The 15,347-nt window shown below is 40.4% G+C and overlaps 1 protein-coding gene across 9 annotated transcripts in view; it reads right to left on the minus strand.

Annotated features, from left to right (window-relative positions):
• POC1B (POC1 centriolar protein B) overlaps positions 1-15,347 on the minus strand; it is a 109,121-nt gene that overhangs the window by 67,745 nt on the left and 26,029 nt on the right. For 8 of the 9 annotated variants that reach the window (XM_036454890.2, XM_036454883.2, XM_036454885.2 and 5 more), the window contains one exon: positions 13,344-13,523. The exons of the other annotated variant lie outside the window; for it this stretch is intronic. In XM_036454890.2, coding sequence (XP_036310783.1) covers positions 13,344-13,523 — 180 coding nt within the window. The remainder of the gene's footprint in view (positions 1-13,343; positions 13,524-15,347) is intronic. 9 annotated transcript variants of the gene reach the window in all.

The following is a 15,347-nucleotide window of genomic DNA, read 5'->3' on the forward strand; positions in this document are numbered from 1 at the left end:
AGTGGTAGAGCGTAGGTCTGCGGACTGAAAGGTCCCGGGTTCGATTCTGGTCAAGGGCATGTACCTTGGTTTCGGGTACATTCCCAGTAAGGGGTGTGCAAGAGGCAGCTGGTCGATGTTTCTCTCTCATCGACATTTCTAGCTCTCTATCTCTCTCCCTTCCTCTCTGTAAAAAAATCAATAAAATATATATTTAAAAAAATAATAAAAAAATAAATGACAAAATTTTTATATGGCTTGTCTACTGTTTTTATGCTCTCCTTTCATTTTAAGATCCTTTTAAAAGTTTCCCCTGTCCTAAGTGCCTTTTTAGGATAGAAGAGCAGAAGACAAAAAAAAAATTTTTTTAGACTACTATAAATTATTAATAGTATTATTATAATTAATATTTTAGTGATAACAAAACCCTCCCCAAAAAGATGAATTTAGGTCACAGACTGATTATGTTTCAATCTTATTTGTATTTCCCTCTATGTCCAGATTACTGTAAGTCATCAATTGTGCGTGTGGATTATAATTAAAGGCTTTTCTTTTTATTCTCTCATATGATCCTCTCCTCCCTTCCTGTTCTTAAGGTTGACCTAAGAATAATTTTTCCTGACAGAAACTTGGGATATGGCACCTTTGGATTCTCACCATTAAAAAAAGAAAAGACACAAAAGCACAATTAATTTATACATTAAATTTCTTTAAATAATCTTGTAAGAAAATATCTTCCATGATGGCAGTTCAGTCTAATTTTATAATAATGTAATATATTATTAATCTTTTTTAGGAGAAAATATGTGATGAAGATTCAAATATAAAGGACAATATTCTAGAAATGCTCCAAACAGGTAAAATTTATTTCACAGACCCTGGGGATAAGAAACCTATTCAATATCCCCATGAAAATAAATTTTACATAATAATGTAAACAACTAATTAAATTGTATCTCTTAAGAAGCTATCTTTAAAAAAAAAATTACCTAATGTGAATATTTCTTCAAATGGTAAGAATATTTCTGAATGACTTGATTCTTACATTTTAAGAGAGCAATGATGAAAAAAAGTAATAAAATGGAATGATCAAATTAAAAACAAAGTACGGAAATTCTCTCCCAACATTACTGACTAAATCCTACCACCACTACCATCACCACTATCCTGCTAACCCTACAGCAGCTCTTAATCCTCAATCAACCCTACAAAACAGGTGCTATTGCTAGCCTCAATTTACAGATGTATAAATGGAGCACATAAAGGATCAGTAACTGCCAGAGTCACACAACCACGAAGATGAAAACCAGACAATCTGGCTCCATAGCTGAACTCTCAGTCACTCTGATGGCTCCCTACTGAAAGGGAAGTGTCTCTATTGGCCAAAGAATTTGGGACAAACCAAGTTCCTATGTGACTCCTGTGTGAAGAAGGCCCTGAAGTGGAGAAGCATGAGACAGTGCTCCTCAGATGCTATGTGATCAGCTCTGACAGGCTAATCTGGACTACCCTGTAATAAAAATCTGTTTGCATTACCATACAATGTGCATTCCAGACGAGTTTGGAATATTCATTCATTCATTCAAATATTAACTGAGCACCTGCCAGAAATGGCACTGGACAAGTCCTGGGTAACAGGAATATAGTGGCAAATGAAATGGAGATCCCTGTGTTCAGGAAGCTTTTAATCTAGGGAGTTAACAGGAGGGAAGGCACACAAATAATATATTAGGTGTAGTAATAATGTCGTTTTCTAATACTTTTTTAAATCGAATTTATTTAAACAATACAACAAAATTTAATCAACAATATAGTTGCCGTTGTTTTCTACTACTTGTGCCCAACGCTCAGGAAGCATTTTAATCCCTCTGTGGTAAAATTATTGTGATTTTGATGCAAAAAATTGGGTCAATGCATTTTTGAGGCAATCTTCATTATTAAATTTTTTTCCAAGAAGAAAGTTTTGCAAAGAACGAAACAAATGGTAATCAGAAGGGGCAATATCAGGAGAATATGCAGGTTGAGGGAGAACTTCCCATTCCAACTGGCGCAGTTTTTCAGCAGTGATTCTTGCAGTATGCGGTCGTGCGTTATCGTGGTGAAGAATTACGCCCTTCCGATTAATCAGCGCGGGTTCTTTTTCTCTTAAAGCTTGGGCTAACCTTTCCAACTGGGCACTATACACTGCACTTGTAATGGTTTGGTTAGATGGTAAAAGTTCATAATGAAGAATTCCTTTAAAATTCCACCAAACACACAACATCACTTTTTTCGCATGCAAGTCAGGTTTTGGCGTGGGCTGCGGAGCCTCATTTTTGTCCAACCATTGAGGCTGTCTTTTCAAATTAGCATACAGCACCCATTTTTCATCTCCGGTAACAATTTGCTCTAAAAACGGCAAACGGTTTTGACGAGAGAGGAGCGAACTGCAAATTGTGACTCTTTGATTACGGTTGTTGTCGGTCAACTCATGAGGAACCCATTTTCCAAACTTTTGGACTTTGCCAAGTGCACGCAATTGATTGGAAATTGTTTTTTGTGAACAATTTAAAGTTGTCGCAAGCTCTTGTTGGGTAATTTGAGGATTTTGCACCAAAAGAGCTTGAAGAGCTTCTTGATCAAAATTGGACACATGGCCTCGACCACTCTTGACATCTAACGAAAAATTTCCCTCGCGAAATTTCTCAAACCAACGCTGGCATTTTCTGGCGCTAACTGCATCTTGACCAAGAGCACTACAGATGTTTTTTGCAGCCTCACTTGCTTTTCTTCCTAATTGGAACTCGTAAAGCATGCAGTGCCGAATATGCTCTTCATCCGCCATCTTCTTAGCCCTAGTTTTGCAACAAAAACCAAACCAAACACAAACTTTTTCAAGCAAAACTTGTTAATTGCACTTCACACGTTCTGTAGATACCACGTGTTTGAAGGTTATGTCAATACAAGTCAACGCCAAGCAAGATTTTAAACGAATGTTTAAAAACGACATTAATTATTACTAGACCCGATAGTTGTAGACAGTGATAAAACAAAAAATGTGCCAATTTATCATTAGAAACTCTGTCGAAGAAACATGTTTTTAAAGCAACCTGTGAAAATGAGAAAGGAGGTATACTGGCCAGATAGAATTCATCCTAAGAAGAAGGGGCTATAAATAAGAGATATTTTTCAAACTAGAAATTTATCTTGAGCAGGACAGGTTACATACAGTCTGAGAAGCTTTTCCATGCTAAAGAAAGGAAGGGAGGGCAAACATGGATAGAGGACGGAGGAGGTAGTGGGAAGAAGCTGGCAGCAGAGGGAGAGGTTTTTACCTACAACTCCACATGACCAGAGGGGTATTCAAGGTCAAGGCCCCGCCCCTCCTCTGGACACTATTATAATCCCTGCTTTCTGCATATGTTTTTTGCCTTTGGAGTGGTTGAAAATAAAAATAGTGGCTTATATCTTCTCCTCCCCTTTCACCTTTAATTAGATTCATTAAAAAAAATAAGCAAGCACCAATAAAATAGGCTTTTCTTTGCCCTGACTTTGATCAGAGCTCTGAGACATTAATAGATTTCTAATTCTCTAATTCAGTACCACCAACAGCCCTTTAAATTCAGAGTCTGAATCACCATTGTATTAGTCAATGGAGACTAATGGATCAGGAGATGTGAACTGTCTATAAGGCATTTGAGAAGTTAATTGAACTGCTTACTATTCAATCCTTCAAAATGTATTGGTACTCATTTGAGAGAATGAGGAAATTCTTGAATACTTTCACATTTCTTTGTAAGCAGACTAAAAGTTATATAATAGGAGACCTTTCATTTGGAATCTATAGAGTTCCTAAAACTGTATGTATTAGTAAAACTGCATGTCTATTCTATCTAATAAAAGAATAATATGCAGATTGACCATCACTCCAACACACAAGATGGCTGCCCCCATGTGGTCAAATATCCTGCCCCCATGTGGACACAAGATGGCCACCACAAGATGGCCAGCAGGGGAGGGCAATTGGGAGGCACCAGGCCTGCAAGGGAGGACAGTTGAGACCAGGCCTGCAAGGGAGGACAGTTGAAGGTGATCAGCCCTGCAGGGGAGGGTAGTTAGGTGTGACCATGCAGGCAGAGGAGGAAAGTTGGGGGCAAACAGGCTGGCATGGGAGTGGTTAGGGGGGAGATCAGGCTGGCAAGCAGAAGCGGTTAGGGGAAATCAGGAAGGCAAGCAGTTGGGAACCAGCAGTACTGGATTGTGAGAGGGATGTCTGACTGCCCATTTATGCCAGTGGTATCAGGTCTAAATAGGCAGTTGGACATCCCTCAAGGGGTCCCAGATTGGAGAGGGTACAGGCTGGGCTGAGGGACAACTCCCCCCCCCCCCCCTTGCACAAATTTCGTGCACTGGGCTTCTAGTATGTACATAAATAGTTATTCATTCATTAGACAGCCAAATGGGCCCATGAACCATGAGATGTTTTACAGTAGTTTCATAAGAAATCAAAATTTTCATTTAAATATTTCTTATTATTAGAATAAGTATTCAACAAAAACAAATTTCTAGCCCTCAACATTGTGAGACCAGAGTGGACATTGTCCATGTCCTTTAGGAAATAAATCATTAGTAAGTAGTACTCTGAAGTCAGCACTATTCAACAGGAGAGGGAAGCAGCAAAAAGCAGTAGAAATAAGACTGCCCAGTTAATACAGAGTCCTGAATTATAGGGTCAATTTTGCAACTACCCAGCTCTGTAACCTTGTGAAACTCATAACCCCCCGGGTCACCACTTTCTATTTGGATAATGTGAGACTCTAGATTGCATTCAAACCTCAAACTTTCATAGACCCAAATAAAAGTAGTTTCAGTTTGCTTTAATGGGGCTGTGTTTACATAATGAAGTTGAAGTTCAAGACAATAAACAAAACATTTATGTCTTTTTAAGTGCTGGTCAGCATTAGAAGAGAAACCATCTGTTGCAATAACAGGATTCACTCCTGCAACTGTTGAGACAAAAAACAGATGAAAGAGGTATAAAAACATTTAAGTATGCTAGTTATTTGTTGGATCATCCATCATTTATGTGCCCAGACTTCTCTCCTGAATCTCCACCCTTAAGTACAATTGCCTACTGTGTGTCTCCTCTTGGATAGCCCTAGGCACTCCTGACTCTGAACTTGTCCAAACCTAAACTCACCTTCCTCCTCAGACAGCTTTTTCTCCAGTGTTACTTTCCTGAATAAACGGTTTCTGAAGTCAGAAACCTAACAATCATGCTGGATTCCTGTTTCCCCTCCACTCCCCTACATTCTAATCCAGGGGTCCTCAAACTTTTTAAAGGGGGGGCCAGATCACGGTCCCTCAGAGAGCTGGAGGGCCGGACTATATGAACTACTAATTCCTACTGTAACACCTCGGCTGCGCTCACTGCCCAAAAAACCTGTCGGGCCGGATCAGACTCCTCTGCAGGCCGCATGTGGCCCGCGGGCCGTAGTTTGAAGACGCCTGTTTAACCCCATCTTTTCAAACGACAATGGGTCCTGCTACTTCCTTTCTCTACATGCAAGAAAAGTGAACGTTAAATTGGAAATCAAATTTTCCAAATAAAACCCTTTTGGTGGCTTCACATTTCCCTTGGGAAAGAGTCTGACACCGTTACCACTGCTTATCAGGTCCTCTGGATCTGCCCCCCTGGTCTCTTCATCACTCCCCTCTTTCTGACACCACACCCCTCTTTTTTCTCAGGACCTTGCTCCTGCCTCAGCTGTTTCCTCCCACGTTTGTTCCTTATGCCTCAAATACCTCCCCCTACTCTTTACCTAGTTTGAATTACCTAAGAGGATCTTATTCCTTCAAGTCTCCGCTCCCCTCACTTCTTCCATGAAAAGCCTTCCTGAAACATTCCCTCTCCCCCATTAACTTCTCAGGAGGTGTTCTTAACAAGATTCATATGCACATACAATACATGTTGTGTTTACTTCCCTAGCAAAAGGTAAGCCCCAAGACCACATCTGTCTTATTCACAGTTGTGTCCCTAGGCACAGTGCACGGTACTAACTACATCCTCAGCTAACATTTAGGGCACGAGAAAAAAACTTTATAAGGGAATTCGCACTAACTTAGAATTATAGTCAATGAGAGCTTATACTTAAAATCCTTGTAATTTGTCACACAATATGAACATACTTAATGCCACTGAACTATATATTGAAAATGGTAAATTTTATCTTACATATATTTTAGCATATTAACAAAAATATCTTCAATTTAGATGGCTAAAGATCTCATGTAACACTATAAACAAATCAAAATTAAAGGCAGATTTTCCCCCCTAAAAATTAATGCTGTAAAAGCAATAATGTTGGAAAAGTCTCATTAGGTTCTACTTGTTTTTTTACTAAGAATACCATAAAGATACCTAAATTATCTCACATTATACATTATTTTTTAAAACTCAGGGCTACAATAATCCTAACATTTATTTATTTATTTTATTAGTCTATTTATTTATTTATTTATTTAATTATTGTTGAAAGTATTACATGTCTCTTTTTCCCCCCACTGACCTCTCCCCACCCACTCCCACCCCCCAACACAGGCCTTCACCTCCCCCGCCCCACTGTCTGTGAATCCTAATTTTTAAAAGAATTATTTTGCCCCTAAAACAGGTAATACAATAATTCTCTCAAATATATATATATATTATATATATTAATAAATTCTCTCAAATGATAAATGTTTTTTCTTCATTACCCAAGAAGTTCTGTCATATATAACATTAACTCAAGAGTACAGAGTGATACATTAAGGATGCATATTGTAACTTTTAGAGATTATCAATAAAAATAAAAAACACACAGCATGGACAAAGAATAAAGCTAAAATGCCTGCAGAGGAAATAAAATGGGATACTAAGAAATACTCAATTAATCCAAAAGAAAAGCAGGGAAAAGAAATAAACAAATGAGATAAATAGAAAACAAAGAGCAAAATGGTAGACTTAAACCTACTCAGAGAGCTAGTTACATAAAATTAAACAGAATACACATGCCAATGAAAAGACGGAGATTTTCAAACCCAAGTACTTAAAAATAAAGTTATCCTCTGATAGTTAAATATATAAAATGCATATATGAAAGGAGGATAGTAGTTACTATATATAGTACCAACCTCTAAAACTATGTGCAAATATGTGAAATGACTTTTGGATACAACCTAAGCATGGCCCCAGTATAATCCTGAGGAGGAAAAAACTGGAATGTGAGGGTAATTACTAGCTGACATTAGTTACATTCATTAACCTGTTTAATAATGATGACTATGAAGAAGGTACCCCTTTGGACCCAATTACAAAAGAGCAGACAAAGGCCCTAAGAGGTTATGTCATGTTCCCAGGATCACATGCTGGTGAGCCCATGCTCTTAGCTACTTCCTTCCATCCCTCTGCTGGAACGAAGCAATAAAACTGCACCACCTCAAAGAGGGAGGTGCCCAGGGACAGCATGTCTCCCGCCAGGCCCAGGGAGAGAGCACCTGGCCAGCAGAGTGATCCTGCTAATTCCTTGGCAGGTGTGTGTGTTTGGCAAAGATAAGGTCCACCTCATTATCCCAACTCAAGGAAATTATCCATCAAGATTTTTTTTTCAGCAAACTCTCTTGCTTTGGTTCCAGGGCCCACTGAAATTTTTTTTTGTTTTTTGTTTTTAAATATATTTTATTGATTTTTTACAGAGAGAAAAAGAGAGGGATAGAGAGTTAGAAACATCGATGAGAGAATCATCTATCAGCGAGAATCATCGATCAGCTGCCTCTTGCACACCCCTTACTGGGGATGTGCCCGCAACTAAGGTACATACCCTTGACTGGAATTGAACCTGGGACCTTTCAGTCCGCAGGCCAATGCTCTATCCACTGAGCCAAACCGGTTTCGGCCCACTGAAGTCTTATTGTGACTTTCTTGGCAAGTGAAGAAGATCCTGACTGAGGCACAAATCTAGTCCACTTGAAAGTTAGTGTTGTCACTGTAAATAACTAAACTAGTATCTACCTTAAGTTTCCTAAAATTTTTAAGTGCGCTTAGATTCCCTCTCAGCTTTCTCACCTCTGAGTAAAGAGCAGAAACAGGACTTCTAGTTCTTCAGACTTTGGAAGAAAGTCCTGGACTAGGATGACCTTATTAAGGCTGTATTTTCACAGGAAGTTGCACAAACACTCTGAGAGGCTGAGCCTAAGCGGTCAATTGGACCCTCTCACTTCTCTTTGTCTCTAACAGCAGTAAGCTGAGCCAAGAAAAAGCACAGTAATATTATAAATACTTGAGAAGAATCTCTAAGCTTGCTGTAGAGCACCTATAAGGAAAGTTGCCAAGATGAAATCTTTATTCATTCAATTTAACCCAATTATTTATCAAAGAACATTCTTCCAGAGAGTCCTCTGGAGCATTTCATATGAATCACTCCCTCCGAACAGTAAGAAAGCAAATGATTTTTAAAAACAAACCTCAGAACCATAACGTAACAGCATGATAAAGGCATCCCATTAACACTAGGTGTGCTGAGTATAAAAATTATTAACCTGAACAGAGGTAGACCAAAATGGAAAAAGAAAGTAGTGAAGCCATGTGAACATTCCCCTTGGGGAATGCATTGCAGTACTCCTGAATTTGATACAAAGAATCCACAAAAATGACTCCTGCCTCAAGAGAATGCCCACCAAAGCTACCTTGTCACTGATTCATCAAAATTCATTCAAACCATGTTTTTGTACAACTCTGAGCCTTCCCCACTCTATCACTAATACTCTCCAGTGCTCCTCCCACTGTATCCGATTCCACCTCAGAACACTCTTCCCGACTCTGTCTCACTGGCTACCTCACTTCAGTCAATGCTCTTTAGAAAAGACACTTCGCCGACCACTATCTGTGAAATACCACCCCTATCCCATCACTCTCTAGCATGTTACCCTACAGTATTTTCCTTCAGAGCACATATCACTAAAATATTTGTTTACTGTCTGATCTCTCTTTGGTAGAAGGTACTCCATGAGCACAGGAATTTTGTATTTTGTTCTCTGTAGTATCTATACAATTTAGAACAGTGCCTGAAAAGAGACTACAGCATGAATAAAATACCTGTAATTCAAAGTCTAATAGGAAAGAGAGGCCTAAACTGACAGACTTCATAAACAGAGCAAGGTGGCAGCATGAGGAATCAACAAGCTCAGCCTGGGAGAGTGCAAACACTTCTTGGAAGAAGAGATGCAGAGCAGGATTGTGAAGGAAGGGTGGGATCTGGGTTATTCCAGGTGTCTCAGGCAGCATGTGGGAAGACACAAATTGTAACGGAACCTCACACACTTGGGCAGCTGTAACAAAGTGAATGGTGAAAGGGACAAAAGATGAGGCTGGAACAGAAGGCAAGCAGATGTGCCAGGGCAAGAAGTCAGAATTCTTTTAAGCTCAGGAGCAGCATTTCAGAAGGTCTCTTTGGAGGCAGTAGGGGGTGAGGAGAAAGGCTGAATGAAGGCAAATCTATAGTCAAGGTTATTTAGGAGGTTATTGCAGAAGTCTCTACAAGAGCCAGTGATGCTAAAAATTAAGGCAGTGGTGTTGGCCTGGAAATAAAGCAGGTGTCTTGAGTGCACATGATCAATGTGAGGATAACTCCCACTTTTACAAAACTCTGCTCCATTATCATTTCCTATGGAAAGTGCCTTTATTTTATTTTATTTTTTGTTAATTCTCAACCGAGGATACTTTTCCCATTGATTTTTAGAGAAAGTGGGAGGGGGAGAGACAGAGAGAGAGAAACATGGATGTGAAAGACATCGATTGGTTTGCCTCCCACACATGTTCGGATCGGGACTGGGGATGGAGCCTGGTGCCTTGACTAGAATGGAATCTGAGGCCCTTCAGTCCACAGGTCAACACTCTATCCACTGAGCCAAACTGGCTAGGACTGGAAAGTGCCTTTAAAAAGAAAGCAAAAACAAATTTTTTTCCAGGCTCATATCTCCCCTCCTCCACACACGTGCTAATAATTCCATGTATAGCTGTATCCATAAACTATAATACACCATGTAACTAAAGACAGCCATTCATTCTGCTTTATCTCACAGTTCTGCTCCCCTTGGAATCAGCATCATTCCCATGGCAACCCTCAGCAGCTACAGGCTGAACTGAGCCTAGAGGAAGCAATCCCAGAGGAAAGTTCTGCAGTCCCAACAGGACTCACTAACTCCTAGACCTAGAGGGAGATGCTCTGATCTGCATGACAGGCCTGAGAAGAATGCCTACGGCTGGAGCTGGAGATAGGGCCTCTCCAGCACATGCACAACATGGGAATGAGCCGTGGGGGAGGGCTGGTTCCTCAGAGAAAACTCGGGCACCATTACCACCCTATGAGGAATGGATTCTAGGCAGACAGCTATGAAGAGTCCCACCGTCGCTTTCTTTTTATGGATGGATAAGGAATAACATTTACAGTGGCTCCTCCCCATTCCCGAGCTGCTCCCTATCTAAAGGGGCCCAGCTGGAGGAATGGCAGCCCTAGGACTCCACTCCATCCCCAACACAGTCAACTTGCATTTCTCATCTTCACAACAGTCTGCAGAGGTTGAGAGCCATAACCTCACTTGCCCAGTGGTAACAAGGCGGTTCAGGTAGGCATGGGAACCTTGGCATGGACTCTCTTACTATAGTCATGCGGTTAAAAGACCAATAAAAAAAGAAGAGCTCAGAAATGATCATGTTTCTTCCCAATTCCAAGCCCTCATGACTTTGTATTTCATGTAGGATGAAGTAAAACCTTTTTATATCATCCAGTGACCCTGAGCCTCCCCCACCTCCTCCGACCTTGTCCCACTTTGCTTCCTGTGTCTAGCCATAGCTGAATGAATAATGCATGTCCTTAGAACACACTCTGAACTCCCAGGCTACAGTGTTTACTCCTGCTGATTCTTTCCAATGACCGGTTTATCACCTCCTTCCCATCTGGTAATATCCAGCTGCCTCCCCTTCCCCTTTCCTTTCCGCAGTTTTGGGCCGGGAATACCTTCCTTGGCTTTTCCTCACAGAAGTCTAGTTCAATGGATTCCCTTATCATCTTGTGTATCATCTTCTCATAGGACACACCATTTTATAATTATTTGGTATCTTATTCCTACCCTTGAACTGTAAAAGCTCCTTGAGGCTAATACTGTTTCTTTCAACTCCAGACCTAGCATAGATATGTGATACAGACTGGGGATTATGCTTATTAAGGGAATATTTTGAAGACCAAAATTTCACTTCATTGGTGACCTTTCAACCTCTCATAAATTCTTCTGCTCTTTGTTTTCTATTTATCTCATGTTTATTTATTTCCCCTGTTTTTCTTTTGGGTTGAGTAATTCTTAGTGTCCCATTTTATTTCCTCTGTAAGCTTTTTAGCTTTATTCTTTGCCCATGTTGTATGTTTTTTATTGGTAATCTCTAAAAGTTATAATATGTATCCTTAAAGAATGCACTCTTAAATAAATTTTATGTCATTTTATAATGTCAGAACTTGTAAAACTTGTTAGAACTTACTAAAATATATCTTCATTTACCTACCTCTCAGCCCACAATACATTAAGCAACCATTTCTAAAAGAAATAAGAAACAAAGTCTATTATAGTATGTACCCCCATATTTACTTTTTCTAGCACTCTTTATTCCTTTGTGTACTACTAGATACAAGTTTCCATCTGGTATCATTTCCCTTCAGCCTAAAAACTTCATTTACTATTCTTGTAGTGCAGGTCTATTGGTAATAAATTATCTCAAATTTTTGTTTATCCTGTTTAAAGGATATTTTTGCTGAGATGTTGAATTCTAGTTCAGTGGGTACTTTTTCTTTTAGGACTTTAAATATGTCATTCCAGTGTCTTCTGGTTTGCATTTTTAAATATGAAAGTGGAGATCATTTTTATTGTTACTCCCCCTAAATGTAATCTGTTCAGCTCAGCCTCCCAGTCATTGTTCTCTGTCAAGCCTCAGTCCCCTGTGCATAAGCAGCTTTGTATTAGACCAAACACTCAGTATGATTCATAGGTAGAGCTTTTTTTTGTGTGTGTGTGTGTGTGTGTGTGTGTGTGTTTCTGCTCTTCATGGTTTCTTTCTCACTTCCTGCCCTCAAAACTCCAACCCCATAGCAGTTCTGAATTCTAATTTCTGTTTCCTCTGCCCAGCAAGACTGCTGCTGTCTTCTTGAGCTCTATCTCCTTGTGCCATGGTCTGAAAAATGCTCCCAGGTGGAAATCTGTTTTGGATTTGGTGCTCATTTTATTTGTTTCCATGTGTCAGGATTCAAAACCCTGTGTTGTTTCTGTAATATCTGAAAACAGCTGTTTAGTTTATTTTGCCCACCAGTGTTTGTGGTAGGGATATAAGTCCCCTTTGTCCATGGCTGTCAGCTGACAGTAACAACTAAAGCAGCACTTCTCCAGATAGAACGTTGCCAAGCTTATGGAGTCATTCTTGGTTCTTTCTCTCTGTCACATCCAGTGTGACAGCACGTATTGTTGGCTGTACCTTCAAACTACTATATCTAGAATCCAACTACTTCTCAAAATCTCCAGTGCCACCAGAGATTGGTGGCACTGGAGATTTTGAGAAGTAGTTGGATTCTAGATATGTGACTGTTCTGTTTACCATTATGGTCCAGGCTGGGATGGGAACTATTGCAACAGCCTCCCAACACCTCCTTGCTTCTGCCCTGACTTTTGAATCTCTTCTTGATACAGCACTCCTGGTGATTCATTAAAGTGTAACTCAGAAAATGAACCTGTTCCAGTGGCATTTCCTCTCTCTCAGGGTATACATCAGAGCCACTCCTGACCACCTGGCCCGATCTCCCTAGTCTCCTACTTGTCCTTAACCAGCCCCCAGATTCCAGCCTCAGGGTAGTCTGTCCCACTTGCTCTCTCTATCCAAGACCCTCCCTTCCCAAGTATCTTTAAGCCTCCTTCCTTCCCTTTCTTTAGGTTTCTGCTCAAAGACCCCTCCCCCCCCACCCCACCCTTTGTGACCCTGTTTAAAACTGCAGCTCCCCTTCTAATCCAGTTCTGTTTTGTTCTTGAAAACTTATCACCATCTCACCTACCATATCCATTTTCCTATTTGTTTGCTGCCTGTCTCCCCTCTCTGGAATGTAAGCTTCATGAGAGCAGGAGTTGGTGACTGTTTTGTTTACCATTATCCTCAACCCTGTTGTGTTCCCAGGCACACAATAAATGCTTGCTGAATGGAAGAAAGGAAGAGAGAGAGGGAGGGAGGAAAATTAATTCCTTTTTTTGGAGGTAGAGGACAAACATAGACTATGGCGGGGGAAATGTGGAAATCTTATGAAACTTTTTGCACATACTTGGCACAGCGCACCCAGTGTGTATGTCGGCACAAGGCATATAAGAATCGTTGGCGATACATGTTCCATACTTTGATGGATTTGTCTTCAGAAGCTGTAGCGAGATACTGGCCATCAGCAGAAAAGTCCACACTTCGAACCGGAGCTGTATGAGCTTTAAATTCAGAGGACTTCCCTCTCCTGGAAAGAAACAGTTCAATATTTACAACCTTTGATTTAAGTATAAACAATAGCTAACCAGTATATAGACTGAAACATAAAACAGCCTAACTCTTGTAAAACTAACACCAGTATGAAAAGGTTGTGTTGTACTGTATGCACTCTTCATCAATACTGCTTTTGTCAACTAAGGTCACCACTGATACTTAATAAGAGAGACCTTGGAAATGCATTTGCTCTCTATGTTTTCATTGGAAGCTAGGCAAATAATATTTTTGAACAAATCTCTACGATGCCTTTTAGGTTCCTGCCATTCCACTGTTCCACTAGCAATAGCAATACATAAAGAACCTCCACCCTAGAAAAGCTAATGATTGATGAAATGAATAGCTCCAAGGCAATGTTTTAAAAATAGGGTCACAAGTCTGGGTTGGGAAGGAGATTTACCTCCAACTTTCCTGTTTCCACCACCAGCAGTGAGAACTAAGATCTGGGTGGATGTAAGGCCTGGCTGGCCTCAGGCCCAATCTTACCTCAGAAGCAAAACAAAGGATAAATGGTAACAACATAGCACTTTTCTCAGCACCTTGAAATTTCAGATGCTTTTTTTTTTTTTTCCTTAGCTAGGGTAGGAAAAAGAGAATAGGATAAATGGATGGAGAAAATAACCCGTGGCATTTAAGGAGAAGCAGGGGAGGGGGGGGGGGGGATGTTAAAACGGCTCGGAGCAGGCGAGTAGATAGCACTGGAGTTACAAGGTGACACTTGGGACTTCCTACTTTGTGCCGGTGTTCCGAAGTTTCCAAGGCACTTTCACTTTACACTACATCCAGACTTAGCCATTTTCCATTTAGAACGTCATATTTATACAGGTGATACCTTAGAAGGACAATTGCCATTAACTGTTTAAGGAAGATCAGGAACAGAATTTGCAGAAGCCTGGAAGTCACATTCAGTGCCTCCCCTGCCTCTCCTCCCACACCCAGTAAGTCAACACACCTACTGAGTGATAGTGATATCACTGTCACTGCCCAAGTATCTTTTGAATCCCTCCTCCTTTTTCGGCCCCAGCTATGCTTGCTTTAAGGTTGATATGCCCTCAATATCCTTCACCTTGATTACTGCAAAAGCCTCTTAGCTGGTCTCCCTGCTCTAATTTTTTATCCCTCTCCAGTCACCTACACACTGTACTTACTATCTTGCTATCTCCAAGCATGTACTAGTAGATCCCAGTGTCAACGAGTCACTGGCCACCCTCCAGAAAGAGGCACGGCACCCAAGCCCTTTGGCAGACATCCTGTCACTGCTCTGAACTTTGTACTCTGAGAACAGTGCTGCGCACACACCGGAAATCACTGCTTTCTCAGCCTGAACTATTTTCCCCATCCCAGGCCTCCCTGACCACCCGGACAGGCTGAATTGCCCCATTTGCTACATCTATTTTGCTTATTACATTTTGTAGCACTTTAAAAAACAAACAAACAAACAAAAAAAACAGACCTGTTTTTCTCTTATTAAGCAGTAAGTTTTTTGAAGATAGAAATGATGGTTTATTTATCTCTAAAGACCAGAATGTAGCGCAATGTCAGACACATATTGTAAAAAGAGCTCAATGTGTTTTGTTGAATTCCACTGGGAAGAGGCAATACTTAAAAATTCTTAGATCCATCCTGGCTTATACTTCTAGTGGCCTAGGTGACTGCCATGATTCTACAGCAGGAATAACTAAAGTCAGTATCTAAAAAGATAGGAGGAGCATTGAGGGACTAGGTCAGTGAGGTTTCAGAGGGAGTTTTATGAGTTGAGGTCAGAGTACAGTTGGGCCTGAATTCAGGTATAAAACCC

This window comes from Pipistrellus kuhlii, unplaced genomic scaffold, assembly GCF_014108245.1.
Source record: "Pipistrellus kuhlii isolate mPipKuh1 unplaced genomic scaffold, mPipKuh1.p scaffold_m20_p_3, whole genome shotgun sequence".
NCBI lineage: Eukaryota > Metazoa > Chordata > Mammalia > Chiroptera > Vespertilionidae > Pipistrellus > Pipistrellus kuhlii.